At 33.8% G+C, this 25,713-nt stretch overlaps 1 protein-coding gene across 4 annotated transcripts; it reads right to left on the bottom strand.

The window, feature by feature from the left end:
• Positions 1-17,608: 17,608 nt before the first annotated feature.
• LOC122315342 (hexose carrier protein HEX6-like) lies at positions 17,609-20,181 on the bottom strand. 4 transcript variants are annotated; one of them, XM_043131209.1, is made up of 3 exons: positions 19,889-20,181; positions 18,988-19,310; positions 17,609-18,881 (listed from the first exon to the last, which is right to left on the bottom strand). In XM_043131209.1, exons 1-3 carry the CDS (start codon positions 20,016-20,018, stop codon positions 17,808-17,810), a joined length of 1,527 nt encoding a protein of 508 aa, XP_042987143.1. In that variant the 5' UTR covers positions 20,019-20,181; the 3' UTR covers positions 17,609-17,807. The 4 variants fall into 4 exon arrangements, with proteins under 4 accessions (XP_042987143.1, XP_042987146.1, XP_042987145.1 ...); XM_043131212.1 differs by having other exon boundaries at positions 19,881-20,033; XM_043131211.1 differs by having other exon boundaries at positions 18,988-19,415; positions 19,889-20,015.
• Between the last annotated feature and the right edge of the window lie 5,532 nt (positions 20,182-25,713).

The following is a 25,713-nucleotide window of genomic DNA, read 5'->3' on the forward strand; positions in this document are numbered from 1 at the left end:
TTATCTGTTACATAATATATTCTGTTATGTATTACTGTACATTACAAGTACGTCATGCTAAGTATGCCATCTATTACATGTATGTCAAGTCATGTAATATTCACTGTTGCAAGTATGTCATGTTAAATATGTTGTCTATTATATGCTATGCCATGTTACGAAATGTTTCTATCTCAAGTTGGTCATGTATTTCAAGTTATGTTCAAGTCACGTTTCATCTTGAGTACATTATGTTTGTGTAGAATACATGGGGCCACAACAACTGTGGAGTATGTATTTTACTACAATTGTGATGCGTAGAATACATGGGGCCACAACAACTGTGGAGTATGTATTTTTCATGTTAAGTCAAGTTTGTGTAGAATACATGGGGCCAAAACAACTGTGGAGTATGTATTTTTCATGTTAAGTCAAGTTTGTGTAGAATACATGGGGCCACAACAACTGTGGAGTATGTATTTACACGTAGAATACATGGGGCCACAACAACTGTGGAGTATGTATTTTTCATGTTAAGTCAAGTTTATGTCGAATACATGGGGCCACAACAACTGTGGAGTATGTATTTTTAATGTTAAGTCAAGTTTGTGTAGAATACATGGGGCCACAACAACTGTGGAGTATGTATTTTTCATGTTAATTCAAGTTTCAGAGCAAGTTCATGCTAAGTCAAGTTTCAGATCAAGTTCATGTCAAGTCAAGTTCAGTTCATAATTCAATTTAAGCTATGTCAATTATGCTATGTTGTACGCTAAGTTATGCTTTAATTACTTATGAATTTGATTATGCATTTATGCTTTTACTGTCATACATGTATCATTAGTCTGTATGGAAGTTTTTTGTTAACTTGCTGAGATTTGTAATCAAATCTCACTTTGGTAGTCCCAACTACCATTCCCCCCGAATGGTAGATCTTGTTACAGGACCTGAAGGAGAATCAGGAGCTGATCAACTAGACACAGTTGACTAAGTGACGGTGCGACATAAATGTTGATATAGTAATTAACGTAAATTACTACTTGTACGATTGAGTTGCATCTCTACTACTTTTTGGATCATAACCATTTTGGACTAGTGTTGTGATCTTAGTTGTTCAATGGATTTTTATGTATGAAGTATGTTTTAAGCATTTGGGATATTTTCAATTTGGTGCATAGTATTGCTAAAGAAAAAATTTATCCGCTGCGAATATTGCATATTGTTAGATGCATGTTAGGAATATTGCATCTTATATGTCATGAACGGGGGCAGGTAACCTTGTGTTGCATGTCTCGACGCTTCAAATGTCCGTCCGATCCCAAACGGAATTTGGGGGCGTCACACCTATCCCCCTTTGAAACAACTTCGTTTTATATACTTCCTTCCATAGAAACTCTCCTCTCCCTCGAGATTGAATGCCATGGCTCTACCTCTGAAATCTAAAAATAAATCATTGTGAGTTTATGTTTACCGTTTACAAATTCCATTGCTCTCCCTCTCAGCTCCATTAGTCCCTTGCAATCGCAGCCCTAAGGAGGATTTCTTTGTTGAACAGTTCCACTGCTCCAGCTCGCAGCTCCCTCTTTTTCGCTTTTCTCTCACAACTCACTTGCCTTATGTTGCCCAGATGACTAACACAAGAGGGGGGTGAATTGAGTTGTATTAAAAAAAATAACAATTATAAATCAAATATATAATATAAAATATAAACAAAATATGAAATAACAATAAATATAAAGAGTAAGGGTAAGAGAGAAGCAAACTCAGTATGTTAACGAGGTTCAACCCCACTGCCTACGTCATCGCCTCAAGCTACCCCTTGAGGATTTCCAAATTCACTATTCAATCTCTTTCAGGTGGAGATAGAAATCTATTACACCTTTGAACAACACTGCTACAAAGGATCCGTGTAGAACACCCTCTACACTTGCAATCACCTTACACGTGGTGATTCAACTATTCCCTATGTAGAATACTTTCTACACGCACAAGAGTTATACACACCCTTTTTCTTATACAAAAGCTGATAGTGGGTAGGTTATCAGAAAACACTCCTCAATGAGTGAAATAAGAACAATACAACGCAAACTATATCTCTCAAAATGAATAAGGATTAAGGCTCAATGCTTAGAGAATAGAGAATGAAAGCTTTGAATGAATGTTGTATGCTCTTTGTGTTGTAAATGTGAAGCTCTCAAATGATCTATTTATAGGCATATGAGACTTCATATTCAAATTTAAAAAGATTCACATGTCAAAGACAACATCATTCACTTTTTCAAAAAATTCAAATAAAAGATTCTTCTTTTTCAATTGTCAAAGATAACATCATTCACTTTTTCAAAAAAATCAAACCTAATCTTTTACTTTTGGCATATAACAAAATGAGCACACTTTCCTTTTCAAAAAATTCAAACATAATCTTTTACTTTTTGCATATGACAAAATGAGCACACTTTACTTTTCAAATTTTTCAAACAAAATTATCTACCTTTTGTATAAGTCTAAAAAAGCATCAATCACTTTTGAAAATATTCAAATAAAACATGCACATGTGAAAGATGACAATCAATCATCTTTAATATTTTCAAAGTTCAACCCTTTAATCAAGGCATGCACATGCAAAAGATGACAATCAATCATCTTTCAAAATTTTCAAATTTAATTTTCAAAAAAATTCATGCACATGTGGAAAATGTATTTTAATGTTTTATGATAAAATATTAATTTTGAACATTAATCCTAATTTCAAATTTTAAGAGATTTACAACATTACTCTATGACTTTAATGTGAACTTATTTCCTTCTTGCTCATGCTTGGTTTTTTAATGTGCTTGATTCCATTGTGTGAACAACTTGAGTTTGAAATTCCTTTATTCTTTGAATTCATTTGTTATCATCAAAATCCATGTGTAGATTTATAAGCACATGAAACTTGAAACCTTGGGTTCAACAATCTCCCCCTTTTTGATGATGACAAATACTTGATAGAATTTGAAACCTGTATTAATACTTAAGCTCCATCTGAAAATATGCGTTAGTTTTTCAAGCAAAAGTATAAATATAATTTCAAGCATATATAACAAGTTTAGCAATTTAATAAATGTTAATGTTCTAGTCTAAAACTTCTCCCCCTTTTGGCATCATTAAAAAGGATCGGCAGCAAGTAAATGGACTGAAGAAAACGATGCGTTTAATAGTCACTGTAGATAGTTGAAAAAGGAGTGGTCCATGACCCGACAAATGCTGCAAAGTCTCGAGGCCTAACTCTATAAATTTAGTGCGACTAGAGATTTAAACAATCGCCTGATGTTGTTGACAAACGTGATTGAAGGCTCTGAGTTGCTATAAAAAAATGATCATTTTTATCTATCGGATGCCAAAAAAATAATTGCTTCTTGACCTGAGTTCTGTTTTACCACAACGATAGAATGGTTGAGCAATTCTCTTCCACTAATGTTCCAGACTTAAATCAGGAACCCTTGACGCATCAATCATCAATCTTCTCTCCTGAGGCCGTCAATACCATGATAGGAGCAGTGAACCGTTTTTCTAGTAAGGTTGATTCTGAGATTATTGCAGAATCAAGAATGCTCAGTAGTCAATATGCTGCCTCTGTTACGATCATGTCTCGGAGGTTAATGGCGAGGGTGAGTGAGATTGATCATCTTAACATGCAAATATTTGAGTTACGACAAAAGCTTACTAATAAGGATAGTGAGAATAAAATGCTAAAGCAAGAAAACCAAGAGTTGAAAAAATTTGCAGATTGGTATGCTCATGATCTGCAACCACGAATAGAGGAGCTGGAACGAGAAAGGGTTCAGATACAAGGTCAACATCGGCAGATAACAACAGAGGTTCATCGTTTACTAGAAAAATAGAGACAATCTACTGTTAATCTTGCTGGCTTAGTAAGAAAACTTTTGACAATGTGTGTCCAGCATATCTTGTATTTCTTTTGACTAAATAAGATTTGAAAAGACAATAGTTTGTCTTATTCTTTATGCTATCTCTATAAAATCAATCCTGAAGTTCATCTAATTCGCATCAAGTTTTCATCTCATCTCTATAACTCATCTGCATTCCTTCAGCATTCTCGTTTTAAGCCTTCTACTCTTTTCTCAATGGCTCATTCTTCTAACATTTCTCTAGATCCATCCATGAGGCATTCTGCATCTCAACCTCCTGTCTTTTCTGCAGCTGCCATTGGTGCCATGTTGCAGCAGGAAAATAATACTCTGACTAATAAGTCAGATTCTGATGCTATTTATGACTTGGTGAGTCTTGGGACTCGCTACTCTTCCTCTATTGTTGCTTTTTCTCAGCAGCTACAAGCTAAAAATCATGAAGTTGAAAAGCTCAAAGAACAAATTGTTGTACTTCAACGAATTGTTCAAAAGTCTCACACAAGAGAATGAATCATTCGACAAAATAATAAACAGTTGAAATCTTTATTAGATTCTTCATTTCGCTTGCTGGTTCCCATGGATAAGAATGACATGATATTGTATGAAGAGAATGAGCGTCTGAAACATGAGGCTAAGAATCTCAAGTTTATGTAAAAGTATTTAAAAAATCTTATCTCTATTTTTATTGACTCTAGTCTATCTTTTAAGAGATATTCATAGCATGCATCATACCTATTTCTCTTCTGATCATACATAATCTATCTTCTGGTAAAGGCTTTGTGAAAATATCTGCTAACTGATCGTGTGTGTTTGTGAATTCTAGTACTATATCGCCTTTCTGCACATGATCTCGAAGAAAATGATATCTTATTTTAATATGTTTAGTTCTAGAATGTTGTATTCGGTTCTTTGAAAGATTTATAGCAATTGTATTATCACATTTGATTGGAATGTGATTATACATGAGTTTAAAATCTTCAAGTTGTTGCTTCATGTAGAGAACTTGAGCACAACAACTACCCGCAGCAACATATTCTGCCTCAGCAGTAGATAGTGCAACAGAATTTTATTTTTTACTAAATCAGGAAACTAGTGCATGACCTAAGAAATGACATGCTCCACTAGTGCTTTTTCGATCTATTTTACAGCCAGCATAATCTGCATCTGTGTAACTGATTAGATCGAAAGATGTATGCTTAGGGTACCATAACCCTAGGTTAATTGTACCACTAAGATATCTAAAAATGCGCTTAACTACACTTAAATGTGATTCTTTTGGAGATGATTGAAAGCGTGCACATAAGTACACACTAAACATAATATCTGGTCTACTGGCTGTTAAATATAATAAGCTACCAATCATACCTCGATATATCTTCGAGTCAACTGGCTTACCGGATTCATCTTTATCAAGTTTAGTTGATGGGCTCATTAGTGTTCCAATTTCCTTAGCATTTTTCATCCCAAACTTTTTCAGTAATTCCTTAATATATTTTGATTGATTGATGAATGTCCCACTTTTTTCTTGTTTAATTTGTAATCCGAGAAACAATGTAAGTTCTCCCATCATGCTCATCTTAAATTCTTCCTGCATAGTCTTAGAAAAAACTTGACACATATTTTCATTAGTAGCACCAAATATTATATCATCAACATAAATCTGAATCAAAAGAATATCATCATTTTCATATTTAATGAAAAGAGTTGTGTCGATTTTTTCTCTTAAAAAACCTTTTTCAATCAAGAAACCACTGAGTCTCTCGTACCGAACTCTAGGAGCTTGTTTAAGTCCATATAATGCTTTTGTGAGTTTGAAAACATGATTTGGAGAAATATGATTTTCAAAATCTGGAGGTTGCTCAACATATACCTCTTCATTTATAAAACCATTTAAGAAAACACTTTTAACATCCATTTGAAAAAGTTTGAAATCTTTATAACAAGCATATGCAAGTAGCATTCGAATAGCTTCTAATCTTGTGACAGGTGCATATGTCTCATCATAATCGATTCCTTCTTCTTGATTAAAACATTGGGCTACAAGTCGAGTCTTATTTCTAGTAATGACTCCGGACTCATCTTTCTTGTTTCTAAAAACCCATTTTGTTCTAATAATAGTATGATTTTTGGGTCTAGGAACAAGTGTCCAAACATCATTTCTTTCAAATTGATTCAACTCTTCTTGCATAGCTAGAATCCAAGATTCATCAAGAAGTGCGTCATCAATATTTTTGGGTTCAATTTGAGATAGAAAAGCAGTATGATTGCAAATATTTCTAAGAGATGATCGAGTACTTACACCTTGTGAAGGTTCTCCCAAAATTTGTTCCACTGGATGATCTTTCATAAATTTCTACTGTTTGGTTGCATCTTGTATTAAATTTTGATGATCTTTCCTGATGGCTCCTTGTTGAACTTCCTCTATTGTTTTCTCTTTGTTGAGATTGACACTTTCTGTGTTATTTATACCTTCTGTTTCTTCATCAATAGATTTCTTGGAAAGTGGAGAATTAGATTCATCAAATACTACATGTATAGATTCTTGTACAGTCAAATCTTTTTATTGAATACTCTATAAGCTTTACTATTAGTAGAATACCCGAGAAAGATACCTTCATCAGATTTTGTATCAAACTTGCCTAAATTATCCCTGTCATTCAAAATAAAACATTTGCATCCAAATACATGAAAGTAACTAATGTTGGGCTTTTTCTCATTCCAAAGCTCATATGGGGTTTTATCTAACTTAGACCTTAGCATAACTCTATTTATAACATAACATGCAGTACTTACCGCTTCGGCCCAAAAATAACTAGGCAAGTTGTTCTCATTGAGTATTGTTCTTGCCATCTCTTGAAGAGATCTATTTTTCCTCTCTACTACCCCATTTTGTTGAGGAGTTCGAGGAGCAGAAAAATTATGCACAAAACCGTTTTCATCACAAAATGTTTCAATATTTTTATTAACAAACTCTTTTCCTCTATCACTTCGGATACTTGAAATAGTATAGCCCTTTTCATTTTGAATTCTCTTGCATAACTTGGTAAAAGCATTATGTGTCTCATCTTTATGAGCAAGAAAGATGACCCAAGTATATCTAGAGAAATCATCAACAATAACAAATGCATAATATTTTCCTCCTAGACTTGCAACTCTGTTTGGTCCAAAAAGATCCATGTGTATCAATTGCAATGGTCTAGTAGTGAAAATATGTTTCTTAGTTTTAAAAGAAGTTTTTGTTTGTTTACCAAATTGACATGCATCACAAATTTTGTCTTTAAGAAAATTTGTTTTTGGTAAGCCTCTCACAAGATCATTTTTTGAAAGTTTGGAAATAAGTTCCATATTGGCATGACCTAATCTTCTATGCCATAGCCAACTAATTTCATTTTGATCTGAAAAGCAAATAGCATCTTGTGAGGTAATTTCTTCAAAATCGATTGTATAAACATTATTGTTTCTAAAAGCAATAAAACAAATATTACAATCATGATCATTCAAAATAATGCATTTATCCATTTTGAAAGTAACTGTAAATCCTTTATCACATAATTGACTTATGCTCAAAATATTATGTTTTAAACCTTCAATAAGTAGAACATCTTCAATTATGAGAGAAGATTCATTACTAATTTTACCTATTCCCGCGATCTTCCCTTTCGAGTTGTCTCCAAATGTCACGTGTCCTTCTTCTTTAAATCTAAGATCAAAGAATTTAGTCTTGTCTCCCGTCATGTGTCTTGAACATCCACTATCTAAAAACCACTTATTTTTACTTGTGGATGACTTCATGCATACCTATAAAAACAATTAAAATGATTTTTCTTGGTACCCAAGTTCTTTGTGTGACGCCCCTAAATTTCGTTTGGGATCGGACGGACATTTGAAGCGTCGAGACATGCAACACAAGGTTACCTGCCCCCGTTCATGACATATAAGATGCAATATTCCTAATATGCATCTAACAATATGCAATATTCGCAGCGGATAAATTTTTTCTTTAGCAATACTATGCACCAAATTGAAAATATCCCAAATGCTTAAAACATACTTCATACATAAAAATCCATTGAACAACTAAGATCACAACACTAGTCCAAAATGGTTATGATCCAAAAAGTAGTAGAGATGCAACTCAATCGTACAAGTAGTAATTTACGTTAATTACTATATCAACATTTATGTCGCACCGTCACTTAGTCAACTGTGTCTAGTTGATCAGCTCCTGATTCTCCTTTAGGTCCTGTAACAAGATCTACCATTCGGGGGGAATCGTAGTTGGGACTACCAAAGTGAGATTTGATTACAAATCTCAGCAAGTTAACAAAAAACTTCCATACAGACTAATGATACATGTATGACAGTAAAAGCATAAATGCATAATCAAATTCATAAGTAATTAAAGCATAACTTAGCGTACAACATAGCATAATTGACATAGCTTAAATTGAATCATGAACTGAACTTGACTTAGCATGAACTTGCTCTGAAACTTGAATTAACATGAAAAATACATACTCCACAGTTGTTGTGGCACCATGTATTCTATACAAACTTGACTTAACATTAAAAATACATACTCCACAGTTGTTGTGGCCCCATGTATTCTACACAAACTTGACTTAACATGAAAAATACATACTCCACAGTTGTTGTGGCCCCATGTATTTTACGCATCACAATTGTAGTTAAATACATACTCCACAGTTGTTGTGGCCCCATGTATTCTACACATCATAATGTACTCAAGATGAAATGTGACTGGAATACAAAAGGACTGAAGTCCTGACGTAACATAACGTGACTTGAACATAACTTAGAATACATGACCAACTTGAGATAGAAATATTTCGTAACATGGCATAACATATAATAGACAACATATTTAACATGACATACTTGCAACAGTGAATATTACATGACTTGACTTACATGTAATGGATGACATACTTAGCATGACGTACTTGTAATGTACAGTAATATATAACAGAATATATTATGTAACAGATAAAAATTGATGACAGAATAAATTCTGTATAATAGACAATTACATGATAACTTGACATGGCATGACACATATGATAACATACATACATACACTGTAGTTCTTTTACTTAGCACACATACACAGTAGACTGCTAGTAAGTTAAAAGCTAACTTACCTCGATCTCCGCGTTTCTTATAAAACTTCAAGTGCGATCACGAGGAACTGTAATTAGTGATTCTAAAAGTTAGAACTAAATCACTAATAATTTGAAATATGGAAAATACTAACTTAAAGAGTAAAATTTTCATTTTACTCTCTACATGTGGGAAAATGACCGTTTTACCCATAACTTAAGGATTTTGCATACTAACTCCAAAAATTTCCAAAATTTACATTCCTTATGTAAATCTTGTCCTAAACTTAAATATCAACTCAGAAAAATTTAAAACAAAACACAACTATGAAGAACACACTATGGTCGAAACATCCATAGGCCATTTCCCTTTATTTTTTTTGCAATTCCTTCCAACTTCAAAACTCATGCTTAAACCAAAATTTTGCAAAAAACATTTTCCAATCCTAAGTTCAAAACCATACTTAAAACATCCATTTAGAAAAAGCTAATAATCAACACCAAACTTTTTTTTGTAAAAAGATCCAAGCACTTGAATCACAAGTTTTGATCTTAAATCAAAACATCTCCAAGAATTTCAAAAATCAAATCTTACTTCTAACATATTCATAATATCATCCTAACATCAACCATACTTTAAATCATCAAACTAAAGTCACCAAAATCACAAAATAACATTTGGAGTTTTTGGTTTTACACTTAGTCCAAAAACAGAAACTTTTTCCTCAACTAGTTTTGATAAATCTCTTGATCTATGACTTATAAATATATGATCTTCAAACCAAACCATTTCATGGTTTAAAAATATGTCCTAAAACATATATAAGCTTCTAATTCAAGATCACATGGTTAGAAATTAACCAAAACATAAATTTAGCCAAGAATATCCACACTTTGGCTTATCTGAATATCTCTTTGCATAAAATTTTATATCTTTGAAACTAACATCAAATATCTTCAAAATAATAATAGAACATGTATATAAGATGCTTAGGATCCTCCAATAAAATTATCAAAGTCATTAGAATAGGTTTAGACCACCAAAGAGTTAAATTTTCTCAAAATAGAAACTGTTTTTCCTCTTCCAGTTTCTAAGTTTTTAAATCTAAGAAAATCTTTTATCAAAACCTTTAATCATGCAAAAATCCTCAACCAATAGTCATATATACATGTTAACAATACTCCATAAAAATTTCGGACCAATATCTATCCATTAGCTTGGTCAAAAACTCCAAACTATAACATATTCTCCAGTTTATCTCCCAGAATGACCTTTCTATAGTTTATACAACATTTGACTGACCAAATGATCTTCAAATGGGGAAAATAAGATATCCATGTAAACTAGACTCAAAATGGAACAACTTATATGAAGGAGACTTTATGATAAAACACTTACAACAGCCTCGAAATGGGCGTGCAAAAGAACTCCTAAAAGCTGTCCGAGAGAGAGTGTTTGATAATCTTTTATTGGAAGGTGTAATTGAAGATAAGTTCATGGGTGCTGGCTGGACATACTTATGGACGAGATAAGGGAGGTGATAAGGCTGGAGTTGAGAGTTGAGTGTGGTTTTCTCCTACCCAAAATATCTATAAAAGATTATCTCAAAATATTCTATCCAATAATGTCTACAAAAATCAGTTCAATATATTTTCCAAATGTGGAGTAGACTTGGAGGAGTAAGGTGGCTAAAATATTTCCATGTGTCCAAATAAAATTTTGCTAACCTAATTTAGACATTACACACTGTGATTTTGAAAAACACTGTGCTTAGTACGTTTACCAAGGTTACTATTCACTCCAAAAATAAACGTAACAAACTTAGTACTGAAAAATCTTAAATATTCAATTAAGCATAGTGGTGTAGACTATAATGTATTCTGACACTTCTGACTATCTCAAATAATTAAAATCGCATTTCTAGTACCATAGTGAGTGATAACACTAACTAGGTTGACATGCTAAAACCTATGCGATTAATCAATTCGTGTAAATTTACGGAGTTTTCACGAGGTTCCTAAAGTCAATAGAAATTCCACAATTAAATTTCTAGCGGCTGTTACACTTTAGGTCCTTTATTTATTAGTATTAGAAGAAACAAGATTTTTAGGTACCCATATGGCCCTAATAGTTATTGTATGATTTCTTCTAATAGGACAAGTATGATAATTATGACCATTTCTATTACAAAAATTACAAATAGCATGTAACATATATGAAAAACTTGAATGATTATAATAATATCCTTTTTTGACAAAATTATTTTTATGAAAAGAATTTTGAATATTAGTCTTTGATGTAGAATGATTATCAAAGAAATTTTTATAAGGTTTGTATTTTTGTTTTGGCATATATCTCAATCCTGCATTGTTAAAAATACATCTTTGACTACTAAGAAGTTTTTCAAAATTTCTTTTTCCATTTGTAAAGTTTTCAACAATATTTTCTAAATCGGTTTTCTTCTTATTCAATTCAAGATTTTCATCTTTCAAAATGATACTTTCTTTTCTTAAAATTTCAATTTCGTTTGTTAAAGAAGAATTTTTCTTTTTCAAAGCAGTATACTTGATACCCAATTTTTCAAATTCCTCATAAATCTCTTCTAAAACATTTTACAATTCTTCATATGAACGATTTTCAATATTATCAAGATTTGTTACCTCAATGTCATCTTTAGCCATAAGACAAAGATTTGCTGATTTTTCATTGCTTGCTTCACTATCTGAGCTACTTGAATCATCATCCCATGTAGCTTTCATTGCTTTCTTGCCCTTGTTTCGATCTTTCTTTAGCATAGGACAATCTGGCTTGATATGACCAAGTTTATTGCATTTATAACAAATTAAAGTGTCATTTTTACCTGAATCTTTCTTGGAAAACTTTTTTAAGGATTTCCTCGGAAGATTTCTATTTTTCTTCAAGAACCTCTGAATTCTTTTTGTTATCATCGCAACTTCTTCATCTTTATCGTCATTTTCCTCATCTTCATCATTTTCACTTTCATGATGATCAGCTTTAAGTGCTAAGCTCTTCTTTGGCTTTCCTTCTTCTTCTCCTCTTTTCAATGTGTACTCATGGGTGACAAGTGACCCAATGAGTTCATTGACTTCGAGCTTCTTGAGATCTCTAGCTTCAATAATCGTTGTAACTTTTGATTCCCAACGTTTTGGTAAAAAGTTGAGAATTTTTCTTACTATCTCCACCTTGGAATAAATTTTGCCAAGAGCTGTCAAGCTGTTTATGATGTTGGTAAAACGAGTGTGCATACTAGAAATAGATTCATCATCATTTATCTTAAACATTTCATATTCATGAGTAAGAATATAAATTTTTGATTCCTTAACTTGCGAAATTCTTTCATAAGTTACTTTCAAGTTATCCCAAATTTCCTTTGTCGTAGCGCAATTCATTATTCTATTAAACTCATTTCCATTAAGAGCATTATATAATAAATTCATAGCAGTTAAATTTAAAGTATAAAGTCTATCGTCTTCACGATCAAACTCTTCTTCTTCCTTTTTGACCTTTACCCCATCAACCACTTTTGTTGGAATATAAGGTCCATTTACAATACATTTCTAGATTTCTCTACCTTGAGTTTGAAAAAATATTCTCATTCTAACTTTCCAGAATGAGTAATTATCTCCACAAAAAAGTGGAGGCCGACTGCTAGATTGACATTCACCAAATGAAGCTGCAATGTTAGCCATAAGATCTTAACTTAAAAGATAGTTAATCTTATAATAGAGCTTTTAGCTCTGATACCAATTGTTGCCCAGATGACTAACACAAAAGGGGGTGAATTGAGTTGTATTAAAAAAAATAATAATTATAAATCAAATATATAATATAAAATATAAACAAAATATGAAATAATAATAAATATAAAGAGTAAGGGTAAGAGAGAAGCAAACTCAGTATGTTAACAAGGTTAGACCCCACTGCCTACGTCCTCGCCTCAAGCTACCCCTTGAGAATTTCCAAATTCATTATTCAACCTCCTTCAGGTGGAGATAGAAACCTATTACACCTTTGAACAACACCGCTACAAAGGATCCGTGTAGAACACCCTCTACACTTGCAATCACCTTACACGTGGTGATTCAACTATTCCCCGTGTAGAATACTTTCTACACGCACAAGAGTTATACACACCATTTTTCTTATACAAAAGCTGATAGTGGGTAGGTTATCAGAAAACACTCATCAATGAGTGAAATAAGAATAATACAGCGCAAACTATATCTCTCAAAATGAATAAGGATTAGGGCTCAATGCTTAGAGAAGAGAGAATGAAAACTTTGAATGAATGTTGTATGCTCTTTGTGTTGTAAATGTGAAGCTCTCAAATGATCTATTTATAGGCATATGAGACTTTATATTCAGATTTAAAAAGATTCACATGTCAAAGACAACATCATTCACTTTTTCAAAAAATTCAAATAAAAGATTTTTCTTTTTCAATTGTCAAAGACAACATCATTCACTTTTTCAAAAAAATCAAACCTAATCTTTTACTTTTGGCATATAACAAAATGAGTACACTTTCCTTTTCAAAAAATTCAAACATAATCTTTTACTTTTTGCATATGACAAAATGAGCACACTTTACTTTTCAAATTTTTCAAACAAAATCATCTACCTTTTGTATAAGTCTAAAAAAGCATCAATCACTTTTGAAAATATTCAAATAAAACATACACATGTGAAAGATGACAATCAATCATCTTTAATATTTTCAAAGTTCAACCCTTTAATCAAGGCATGCACATGCAAAAGATGACAATCAATCATCTTTCAAAATTTTCAAATTTAATTTTCAAAAAAATTCATGCAGATGTGAAAAATGTATTTTAATGCTTTATGATAAAATATTAATTTTGAGCATTAATCCTAATTTCAAATTTTAAGAGATTTACAACATTACTCTATGACTTTAATGTGAACTTGTTTCCTTCTTGCTCATGCTTGGTTCTTTGATGTGCTTGATTCCATTGTGTGAACAACTTGAGCTTGAAACTCCTTTATTCTTTGAATTCATTTGTTATCATCAAAATTCATGTGTAGATTTATAATCACATGAAACTTGAAACCTTGGGTTCAACACCTTAAGTAAGGATTTCTTTGTCTCCCAGGCTCTAGCTCGCAGCTCGTTTGTTCTTTCAATCTCTCTCTCTGACATAAGGTTTGGTTGATCTGAACTGGTTGTTAAATTTCAGGTATTATAGTTTTTCAATTTTTAATGCTAAAGGCTTGGCTGAAAATGTAAATTTGTGTGTTGTTTGTTTGGAAGGAAGTTTTGGCACGACAATCTTGAGAAACCCTCTGTCGATTACCAGAAATGGGCTGTCGACAAGGAGGTTTCAGTTTCTTGTTTCAGTCATGCCAGAAACTTATTCATTTAAAGTCGATCTCTTGAATCCGACATTTTTCTAATCGGTTCGGAAAACTGAATTTTCGAGAAGAAAAGGACGGTTCGGATAAGCGGTTAATTTTTCGGGCTCGTAAGTCATACTTTGGAACGCCACATTTTCGGGTTGGTTCAGAATTAGTTGTTTTCGAGTCGGCCCAGGTCAGATGAACAACCCTACTTAGGGCAATTCCCTACGAAGTCAGCAATGAAGATCATAAAAGGCTTAGGGCAATGGAGACCGCAACCTACATATATATAGGTGCAGTTAGAACTTGGGGACCGTGAATGGCCATGCCTATGGCTATACGTACAATACCTTTTAGTTAGGGTATTGGAATGGAAAAAATCTAGTTGCAAGTATACTTGTATACTAATATGTGCACTAATTTATTGTGATTGGTCAAAAAGTAGATTTTATTGAAAACAATGCTAATTTAACTTTTAAGTATGAAAGAATCAGTATTGGTACGCAGATTAGTACGCGACTTTACTTGTATGTAGCAAAACTCATTAGAATGACTGACCATGCCTATGCCATCGGAGGACTTTTGGCTTCACCCATGCTAGGAACAGGGTTTATTTAGTTATACAAATATCACAATTTAAAAAATTATATTGATTAGTTGAGATGAACAACTTAAAAACAATTAGCCTAGTTTATTTTTTAAAAAATATCTCATCTTATTTTATCTTATGTCATTTAATCATTACGATCTTTTCAAATTTTTATACAAAATAAAATAAATAATTTAAATTTTAATATAAAAATAATATTAAAACAATATATTCTAATAATATTTTATTTAATTTTTAAATTTAATTTTAACTCATCTCATCTTATTTATGAAAACAAACAAAACTTTTACATGGTCGTTGTATGAACTTATCCCGCCACCCACACTATGCCATGAATCTCTCTACGTTTTTCGTTTCAATATTCTAAATATTTAAAGAAAATACTTCAAACATAAAAAAATTACATGAAAGTAAATCAACAAATAACCAAACAAGAAAATAAAAGAGGGCAAACAAGAAAATTTGGGTATAGCTCGATATGTTTACGTGCTTATATTACGTACGAGTATATGAATTCCATACCTGAGGAAGAAAAGAAACCGCTAGCCTTCTCTTGCCACTGGGGCGATGTGACGGACGGCATTGAAGCAATCTCAATCAACAGAAATTGAATTCCAACAAGAATTCCTATAAGATAAGTAGGTAATAATACAAGTTTCAGAGATTCAACTTCTTCATTTTTCAAAAAAGGCATTATATATACATGGACAGTGGTACAGGCACCGTTGGTGGCTTCCGCTGGGAGTCACCGTTAGACCAAAATTTTTTTTTGCTTTTTTGATTTTTTTTTAAATTATTTTTTAATACTTTTAAACATTTTAAAAAAATATAAAAATATTATAATAATATTATAAAAAAATTACTTAATCATTAAGAAAAAGAAAAAATTAAAAAAAAAATAGGGCCAGCGGTGGCCCCCAGCGGTGGCCCTATCATTTTCCTATATACATATCTTTAAGGCTTTTTCCGATCATGAAGGAAAAGTACATTAGCTTCCAATAAAGATCAACAGTTGATGAAACAAAAGAAAAGAAAGAAAGATATAAACCCTAATAATGGAGAAAGAAAAAGGAAGAAAATGATTCACCTTCGGTTGACGACTAATCGGAGGAATTCGAGCAAAATTCGAAAGCCTGTCCAGCCCAGCTAAGCCAGACGAGGCTAGAAAGAGAATGGGTCTACAAGTCGTAACGACGTAGAGAGAGACATTCAATCGCCGTGGGAAGGTAGGATAGTTTAACGTAGAGCCGTTAGTAATTTTGTTTGATAGCACGAACCAATGAAATAAAGTCACGTATGGTTTTCCTCTCGTAATATTCTCCCGTATTTTAACAGCTCTCTCTCCCCGTGGTGTTTCCACCTGGCGATATTTTTAGAGAATTAATTCTCTGTCAATAATCAATCTCACGCAACTGCACAACTCTTATCCCTATCACTGAATCTCAAATTTCAATTATCGAGAAGTTGACCTGAGTTAAATAAATTGATGATAAAAGGTAAGTTATTGTTGACGGAAAATAAATTCTCCTCCTTTTCATTTTTTTAAAAAAATAAATTTATTTAAATTGTAAAATTATTTTTATTAAATTTAAAAATAAATTTATCAAATTACTTTAAATTATATCATTTTTATAAATTTATTTTTGTATAATTTTTTTATATGGATAACACTTCTCTTATTTTAAATCAACTGAATATTTTTAGTATAGTTTAAGAGATACTATGATCATGATTTTAATTATTATTTATAAAGGGACCTGATTTTTATGGGTAAGCCCAGTTTCATAATTTTTACATAGGTAAAAATACATTAATGAAAAGTATTTCGTAGTTTTTATCTGCCATTCTTTATTAAATCCAAGACATGAATATTGGGCTGTCCAACATGACGAAAGGCCCAAAATGTTTTCGGTTGATAGGGGTTGGGATAGGACTGATTTGCAACTTTGCCCTACTTTATTGTCTAAACTTCAAAATAAGGTTCGGTTTGGTTGTGAGATAAAATTCTAAATTTTAAGATAAAATTTTAATATTATTATTATTTTAAGATTTAAAAAAATTACGAAAAAGTTAAATTATTTTTTATATTTTATATAAAAATTTTAAAAAATTATAATGATGAGATGTAAATTTTAAAATTAAGACAAAAATTTATTAATGCCAAACCGAACCTAAATGTAGAGAAGTTGGATCTCAAATTGGAATTAAAGGGTAAACATTGATAGTTTGGGTTATTAAGCATAAACACGAGGGGAAAAAACTAATTATTGCTAATAGCCAAGGCCTTGGATGTTTTGGTTTTTATATTTTTGACATATTAGTAATTAATTTGTAAGAAAAAAATTTAAATTAATTTTTCTTACAAATTTGAAGTAGCCCAGCTTTTGAAAAGGCCAACCAAACAAAAGGAAGAAGCGATTACTACACTAATTTCATCTCATCTATATAATACATTAGTTTTCTCTATCCAATCATATTATATTAAGTCTTTAAATTTTAAAAATATCTCCTTAAATAAATAGTAATAAAAAATATATAAATAGTAAAAAACTGATATAAATAGTATATAAACCATGCATCAACACTAAAATCTGACATAAATCATACGTAAACAGTAAACAATTCGGCTATTTTTATTAAATGGTGGGACTTGCATCTTTTTTAAATTTTAAAAATTAAAAACTATCTTATCTCATCTCACAATCTAAACATATATTTTTTACAAATTATTTCATCTCATATTAACTTAAAAATTTCATTACTATCCAAAATTATCTCATATCTCATATGAACTGTAGCCAAACGGCCTAAGTTGCTTCAATCTTACACTCCTGACTCACTTCTCCCACAATTCCCTTCCAAAACCAGTGCTCCCTCCATACTCTGTCCATCTGTTCAATCGGCATATTCTTCGTCTCCGGCAATAGAAAGTACACAAATGCCGTCATCACCACTACCCATACCCCAAAGAAGAAGAAAATCCCGGCCTTGAAGTGGCAGAGCATTGCCAGAAAAGTTTGAGCAATTACGAAAGTGAATATAAAGCTCACTGCTACCGTAATACTTTGCCCGGCCGATCGAATCTCCATTGGAAAAATCTCGCTCGGAACTAGCCATCCTAATGGACCCCATGACCACGCAAACCCAGCAACGTAGACCTCTATCAAAATCAGAACCAAATACGCATACCCTTTGCCTATCCCACCTTGATCACCTAGCTGAGCTGCCATTATTCCTCCCACCATAATCTGGGAGATGAACATTTGAATACCCCCTATTATGAACAAAGCTCTTCGGCCAAGTTTATCCACTATAAGCATGGATATGAAGGTTGAGCCTGTGCCAACAATCCCTGTCATGACCGCCGACAAAAGTGATGCGCTTTCCCCCAAACCAATCGTCCGAAAGAGTATTGGGGCGTAGAAGGCAATGACATTGATCCCCGTCACCTGTTGGAAGAAAGGTATGGCTACTGCCATTACAAGTTGAGGCCTATATTTTCTTTCTAAAATTTTCTTGAATGGGTGTTCGATGGTTTTCGATATGGAACTAGCTTTGACGAGATCGTCTAATTCTGCTTGGACATCGTTGGTGCCTCGGACACGCTGTAGCATTTGTTTGGCCTTGTGATGGTCGCTGCTGCGTTGGATCAGGCTGTTGGGTGTTTCCGGGAGGAAAAAAGCACCCAATGTAAGAATGGAGGCTGGAACGGCGGCCATTGCTAGAGAGATTCGCCAGCCCCAGCCTGCTTTGATCTTTTCTGTACCAAAGTTGATGATGTTTGCTGATAGAGCACCGATGCCAATACTGAATTGGAAGCCATTGTTGATTGCGCCTCTGTATTTAGGTGGGGCCATTTCAGAGAGATACAAGGGGACTGCCTGTAAAATTTACAGTATATAGTAGAAGATAATTCATAAGAGGACTAAAATCATTTCACCCAAAACAATTCATTAACATATAAAGGAAAAGTTAAAAGAATGCTACCTGGTTCGCAAAACCGACCCCAACTCCGAGCAAGACGCGGCCAAGTATAAGCATGTAGACATTGAAGGCTGCACCGCCAAGGGCTGCACCCGCAAGGAAAGCAGCGCCTCCAGCGAGGATTGATGGCTTGCGTCCCAGGGCTCTAGTGACCCAGGAAGCGAAGAAAGTTGCCACAAGGCCAGCCACGTAGAGTGAAGATGTGAAGGAAGTCAACAGTTGGCTATCATACTTGCAGTAATTGCTAATATTGATATCTTTTTTCATCCTAGTGTACACCTCTGGGAAGAACTTCTTGAGAAATGACTCCATGGAGGTCACTGCACCTTCAAAGTAAATTGTCCAAGAACAAACGTTTGATATTTTCTACAATGACTAAACACAAGTTCCACAACCAATGACAATGACACTTGAGCCATCCTGCTCACCACCTGATATAATAGTACTGAATATGAAAGAAAAGTAATCTTGAGCTTGCAATGTGTTGATTTTGGTAATTTACAGTGGAAATTATAAATATTCTGCCCAGTTGGACTACTGTAAAAAGTGTATTTTCTCATTTTCTCATGAAAAAAGTAAAATTTTGCATCCAAAAATCATCACCTTCTCTCAATTTACACACACAACGAACTAATTCTTGAATGTAAAATCTTAATAACTCAATGGAGGGTGTTTATCCAACAGTGCAGAATTTAGTTTCGTTTTCTATCTCACGTACTCTTTCAAGGATATATAGATATCTTTTTAGTAGTTGAATGGAATCAACACGTTAAGATAGATGGAACAGCTAGCACTAATGGAATATTCCTTTAGATATAACTAATAACACATCCTCCTAAAGCATATATACAAAGTTTAGTACGAATTAATGGTTGAATATCTCATTGCATCAGTACTTGCAAACCTGCAGTTCCAATATCATAGCCGAAGAGAACACCTCCCATGGCGGCCATCATACAAGACAGGACTACAAACCGGGTTATCCTCCCATTGTACTGCCTGCCTTCACCTGCAATTGCTAAGCCCACTGCCATGGCCTTTTACGAGCTCTCTGCTCGCACAAGAGACTCGGTTATGGATAGAGAAGTAAAGAATCAGCTGAAGCAGCCTTCCTTGACTGGTAGAGGGCAGTATGCATTATTGATATTGATGTCAATTTTGGAAGTAATCATGCTTGCTGCATAGTCGTCAATAAAAAAAATCTAAACAACGTAGAATATGGATATTTTTTATGCAGCTCATTCGCGCATGTGGGTTTGAATTATATGGGGATATGCTGAGTTTGGAGCCTTATGGGCTTCACTATCAGACACTGAGACGCGTCATTTTCAAAAAGAAAAATCACAGCACGATTCGTGGACTTATTGGCTAGCCCGAGAAAACTGTTGAATGGAAAGAGGACAAAAAAGTTTCCGTACGCAGATGCAGCAATAAATACAATATTCTCATTGAATAGGCAATTAAGTTCCAATCGGACTAATAGCCTACAGGCCTAGGGCCCGTTTTACTATATGGATTTTCATTTCATTACTTACGAACGAAGGCAACGGATCCATGGCGAGAGGGTGAGGTCCCGATTGTTTCCTTGATTACACTGGATCTATTGTGTCCAGTTCACTTTTAAGCATCTTTTATCATCTAAACAGCAACTTAGACTGCAACATATGTAAATCAGTTTAGTGGTCTATATTGTACATAGATGTAACCAGTCTTGACCAATGGCAACTTTCTGCAGTGGCATCATTATGCTTGCAAACCGAAGGGTGGAAAAATAAGTCATGTTTTGTCTATTTTGCCATTATTTAACTTTAGGTGGATGATTGCAAGTGTAGCTTGGAAATTTTTTTTTTGCCATTTTACGAATTTGACGCCGACAGTTCATTTTTAGTAGGTAAGATAAATAGTTGAATTTAATGATAAAATTTATTTATTTTATAATTTCATATAAATATATTTAAATTCATCTTAATTATTTAAATACATCTAAATTCATCTTAAGTAAATATTAAAAAACTCAGTCAACCATCTCAACTCACTATTATTCATAAAAGACTCAACTCAACTCTATATCTAAATACAGTCTAACAATTCACATTCGCGGATAGCGTTTGTGTCTTGTTAAGTTATGGACATTGAACTATATGGCTCAACCCGAACTTGACTTATTAAACTAAACGTATTAGATCTTTAAATCCTAACACAACTCATTTAAATAACAGGTAGTGTCATGTCACTTATTTTAACCTGTTTAATAATTAATTAGAAATTGATCAACACGATATGACTTATGTTAACCCATTTCATGTAAATGAATTGATCTAAACCGCATAACTTATTTGACCTGATTAACATAATTTCACATAAAAATTAAAATTTATATTTATTAGTGGCCATAATATCTTTATAAAAAATAATAATAATTAGACTACCCACTAACAATAAATATCGATATTTTTTATATTTTAATTTATAATAAAATCAATATTACAATCTCGATATTAACAAATATGAGTATAGGTTCATAATTATAATTTTAATAATAAAAATATAAATATATTGAAAAATATCAATATTACAATCCAACAATAATAAAATTATGATTGTGAGTACAAATCTAAATAGATCATAAAAATGTTGGTTTTCATGTTAAGTGGATTGACCCGTTAATAACCCATTTATAATTCATATCTTAACAGATCAATTTGTTTTGACCTAAATCTATTAATATCAAATCTAAATCTATTAATTTTGTATCGTATTCTTATAGGATTCACATATTATATCATCTATTACTTATAAAAAAAAAAACATATCGTATCATATATTACTTTATTTTTTAATTTGAAACTCTTTTATTGTTTAAATTTATTTGTTATCATTAAAATTAATATGTAAATATATAATTATATGAAATTTAAAACTTTGAATTCAACATGTTCACATATCGTATCATATATTACTTATCAAAAAGAAAAAACATATGTATCGTGTATTGCTGCCTTTACTTGGCTATGGGTATTTATTATTATTCTTTACCCGTCAGTATCAATATTTCATTTCCTTTAACCTACTTTTTTCATTAATTCCTATGATAGACTGTCCGGAAGAAAGATAATTATTTCATATAAAATTTTCTAATATATGTTGTGACGCCCCCAAATCCTCACGCCCGAATACGGGAAAATTGAGACGTCCGGATGGTGACAACCCGGGTCACCATCCCATCGACGGGTGCCAAGTGTGTGCAAAGGCAACAAATGTGCAAAAAGGAAACGCAGCGGATAACGAAAATCATAACTAAGTACCAGAATTTTTCTTAACGTAATACAAGCTGTTTAAAACATACATAGATAAAATATTACAAAACACAAATACAGATTTAAACAAATATAAAGATAGCATCAGCAACCCGGCGGAGCCGCATCCTCGGGCTCAGCCTCCTCCTCTTCGTCCTCTAACTCTGCACCAAAAGCTACGGAACCACGAATGGTACCGCAGGTAAGTAAAACCCAAACACTACCAGATAAAAACACATAAAACTCAAACAAGATGCATGAACCATGCCCAATGCACAAAGCCCATAAAACACCAGTTTTCCACACACGCCAAAAACCCGTTTGGCCCAAAAACACATCCTTTCCGAAAAACACGCCAAAAGTCACATTTGGCCGCCAAAAGTCCATTTGGCCCAATATCTCGCCAGAAGTCCATCCGGCCCAATATCTCGCCAGAAGTCTATCTGGCCCACGCCAAAAGTCCCATTTGGCCTCATAAACCATTATCCAATTTTAACCGTATGCACCATGACCTCCCCTAGGGGTCATCCGCACACCCTGGCTCCAGTGTCACACCACAGAGTACCACCACGCATGTGACACCTAACAAGCGATGCCCAGTTCCGCGCCCCGCGCGTGCGTAGCCAAGCATCCTCTAGCCCTCACCAGCGAAGGGCCACGGAGTCGGTAAGTAGGGCGATGCCCGGTTCCACGCCCGGCGCTTTCGTAGCCAAGCATCCCCTAGCCCCGCTCCCGTCATCGCTCTCGACAACTCAGAGGATATCACTCAGTTTATTCCGCTCCCGAGTGACCAGAGGAGCTCCACCGAGATAATAACCCATCCCGGCTTGGGCTCGTGATACACACGCACCCGCAATACACTTACGCCAATACACAGGCTTTTCACACAATTCCACAAACACACGTGCATGCACCATGAAATGCCATAACAATGCATAATACCATAATCAAACAACATAAAACAATTAAACAGACAACTCCGTCCTCCATCCATCCGACCCCCGAAACTCCTCGGATTCAGTCCGGAATCAACAACCAACAACAGTAAATAATTGAATGAGCAATATATATTAAAATCTGAAAATAGGGTTTGGAAAATACTTACAGCGCTATACGGCAATTTTAGAAAACAAGCGGCGTTGCAAACGGCGCCGGAAAAGCAACGTCACAGTGAAAATTCACTGTGGCCGTGGGTTTGAAAAACTCACTTTTGAACGGGGACAAACTAGAACACGAGATTGATAGGGTATGGTCTAGGGATGGTTGTGAAGCTATTGGAAGTGATGAACGGCCGTGGGTGGCGGCGGAATGGCCGGAAATGGCCGGATTACCCAAAAAGGAAACTAAGCTCGTAGGAGCTGTTCCGGTGGTCGTTGGAGGCCGGAAATGGGTGGGTTAGGACGGCAAGGAGTCGGTGATGAAGTGGTGAAGAAGTGGTGGCCGGAGGTGGAGCGACGGCGGCGGATCGGAGCCAAAACCGTGCGGCTTTGTTGGACTTTTTCCGGCCAAATGGCCGGCCGGTTGGGGGTGAGCTTGGGTGGGGTGGTGCACCGGAGGGAGAGGAAGAGAATGGGACCGATGGGGGGTCGATTGGTGGCCGGACGGCGGCGGTCTGGTAGAGAGAAGGAGACGCCGGCGTAAGGGAGAGGGAGGAGAGAGAGAGAGAGAGCACGGGGGGGTCCGAACGAGCGGGAAGAAGAAAGAAAAACAGAAAAAAAGAAAAAGAAGAAAAAGAAAAAGAAAGGAAAAAGAAAAGAATGGAAAAAGAAAAAAGGAAAAAGAGAAAAAAGGAAAAAAAATGATGTGAAAAGAAATGAGGTCCAATCCTCACTCCGGGAAAACGACACAAACCGCCGAAAAAGATTAAAACCACAAAACAACTAAAAGAAATAAAACACAACCTCAAATAAATTAAATTAAATTAAAAACCAATTTAAAACACAATAATTTAAAATAAATAAACCAATATATTAATTAAATTAAAAACAACCCTTTAGTGAAAATACACGCAAAAGCGGGTCATCACACATGTCTATTTAGAGATCTTCTCATTATCCGTGCAACAAATTAATTATGAAAAATTCTATTACTAAGCTTGAGGGTCATATACGGTCAATAAAGTATTTACATTATATAATTTAATTTATAAAATAAATTTTAAAATTTAAATATTACCAATCAAATCTTAAATGATGTAGTTATTGTATTAAATACTATGCTGGCATGATATAATAAGCGTTAAGGCTTAAGTCCATAAACTTAATTAATATCTTCTTCCAACTTTGGAACGGTGTCTATGATGACTACACGTGTCCAAGGAATTAGTTAGGACCTTATGAGATGTAGTTGTTGAATGGCTTGGTCACTACTATTCTATTGTACTGTATATATTGACCCCTATTATATATATCAAGAATGCATGGGTTCATATATAAGTAGACCACACGAGTTAATTAATTAATTAATTAATGAAACCTGTCGTTGGCACACAAATACACTAGCTAGCGTCGATTGGTATCTGGTCGCTCTCATGCTTTCATTTTTTATTTTTATTTTCCCTTCCTTCTTGGAATTAAAAGTTGAAATGACCCATATACAATAATAAACTAATAGTAGGTGCCCCTCATTCATTAATTAATAATGCAGTTGGAATATTAGCGTCATCACCGTAACGCGTCCTTATCTACACAACTCATGAAAATACAAACCAGGAAATACAATAATATGCACGTACCCGGCTGTTTTGAAAGCTGCACTCTTCTTACAAGTTTACAACAGCAAAACATATATCATGTCGACCAATGGGTTGGGTTGGGTTTGACGTACGTTCAGATCATAACTGTGCTAGATTATTAACGTAATGTATACATGATGATATATGACAGCCCATTCCGTACAAACGACATAATATTTTGGATAATCTTGTGGCTCTCATTCTCTTGATCATATATCCATGCATGAAAAAATTAAGAAAAACCCTCACTACAACAAATATGGCTTTTAGTGACAGATTATAAATAGTGACGGTTTCTAAACTGTGACTAAAAGGTATTTATTGTGACGGTTTGTGAGAACTGTCACTAAATGTTGGGCAAGAATTTCAAAACGTTCGGACGTTTTACATAATACGTTCGCACGTCACAGTAACGTTCGAATGTTATGTATATTTACGTGCGAACGTAAAAAAATTTAGCGCGAACGTTCGAACGTTTTAACTTATTACGTGCGAACGTGAATATATTAGCGCTAATGTTCGAACGTTAATGTGATAAAGTTCGAACGTTATATGTTAAATTACATAAATTAACCATAATATATATTTTTTTAATAGTAAGGTTGAGTAACGTTATATTAAAAAAAATTAAGAGTAGAAATTAAGCTACACAATACATACATTAAATATTTGTGTCCATTACATATGTCGAAAATAAAA

This window comes from Carya illinoinensis, chromosome 7 (assembly GCF_018687715.1).
Source record: "Carya illinoinensis cultivar Pawnee chromosome 7, C.illinoinensisPawnee_v1, whole genome shotgun sequence".
In the NCBI taxonomy this organism is placed as follows: domain Eukaryota; kingdom Viridiplantae; phylum Streptophyta; class Magnoliopsida; order Fagales; family Juglandaceae; genus Carya; species Carya illinoinensis.

Bases quoted from the DNA above. Each gene is read 5' to 3' on its own strand.
- LOC122315342 (XM_043131209.1), bottom strand. From the start codon at position 20,018: ATGGCAGTGGGCTTAGCAATTGCAGGTGAAGGCAGGCAGTACAATGGG. The intron at 19,311-19,888 runs GTTTGCAAGTAC...TTTACTTTGAAG, and splicing joins CTATGATATTGGAACTGCAG to GTGCAGTGACCTCCATGGAG. The intron at 18,882-18,987 runs GTAGCATTCTTT...TAAATTTTACAG, and splicing joins GGGTCGGTTTTGCGAACCAG to GCAGTCCCCTTGTATCTCTC.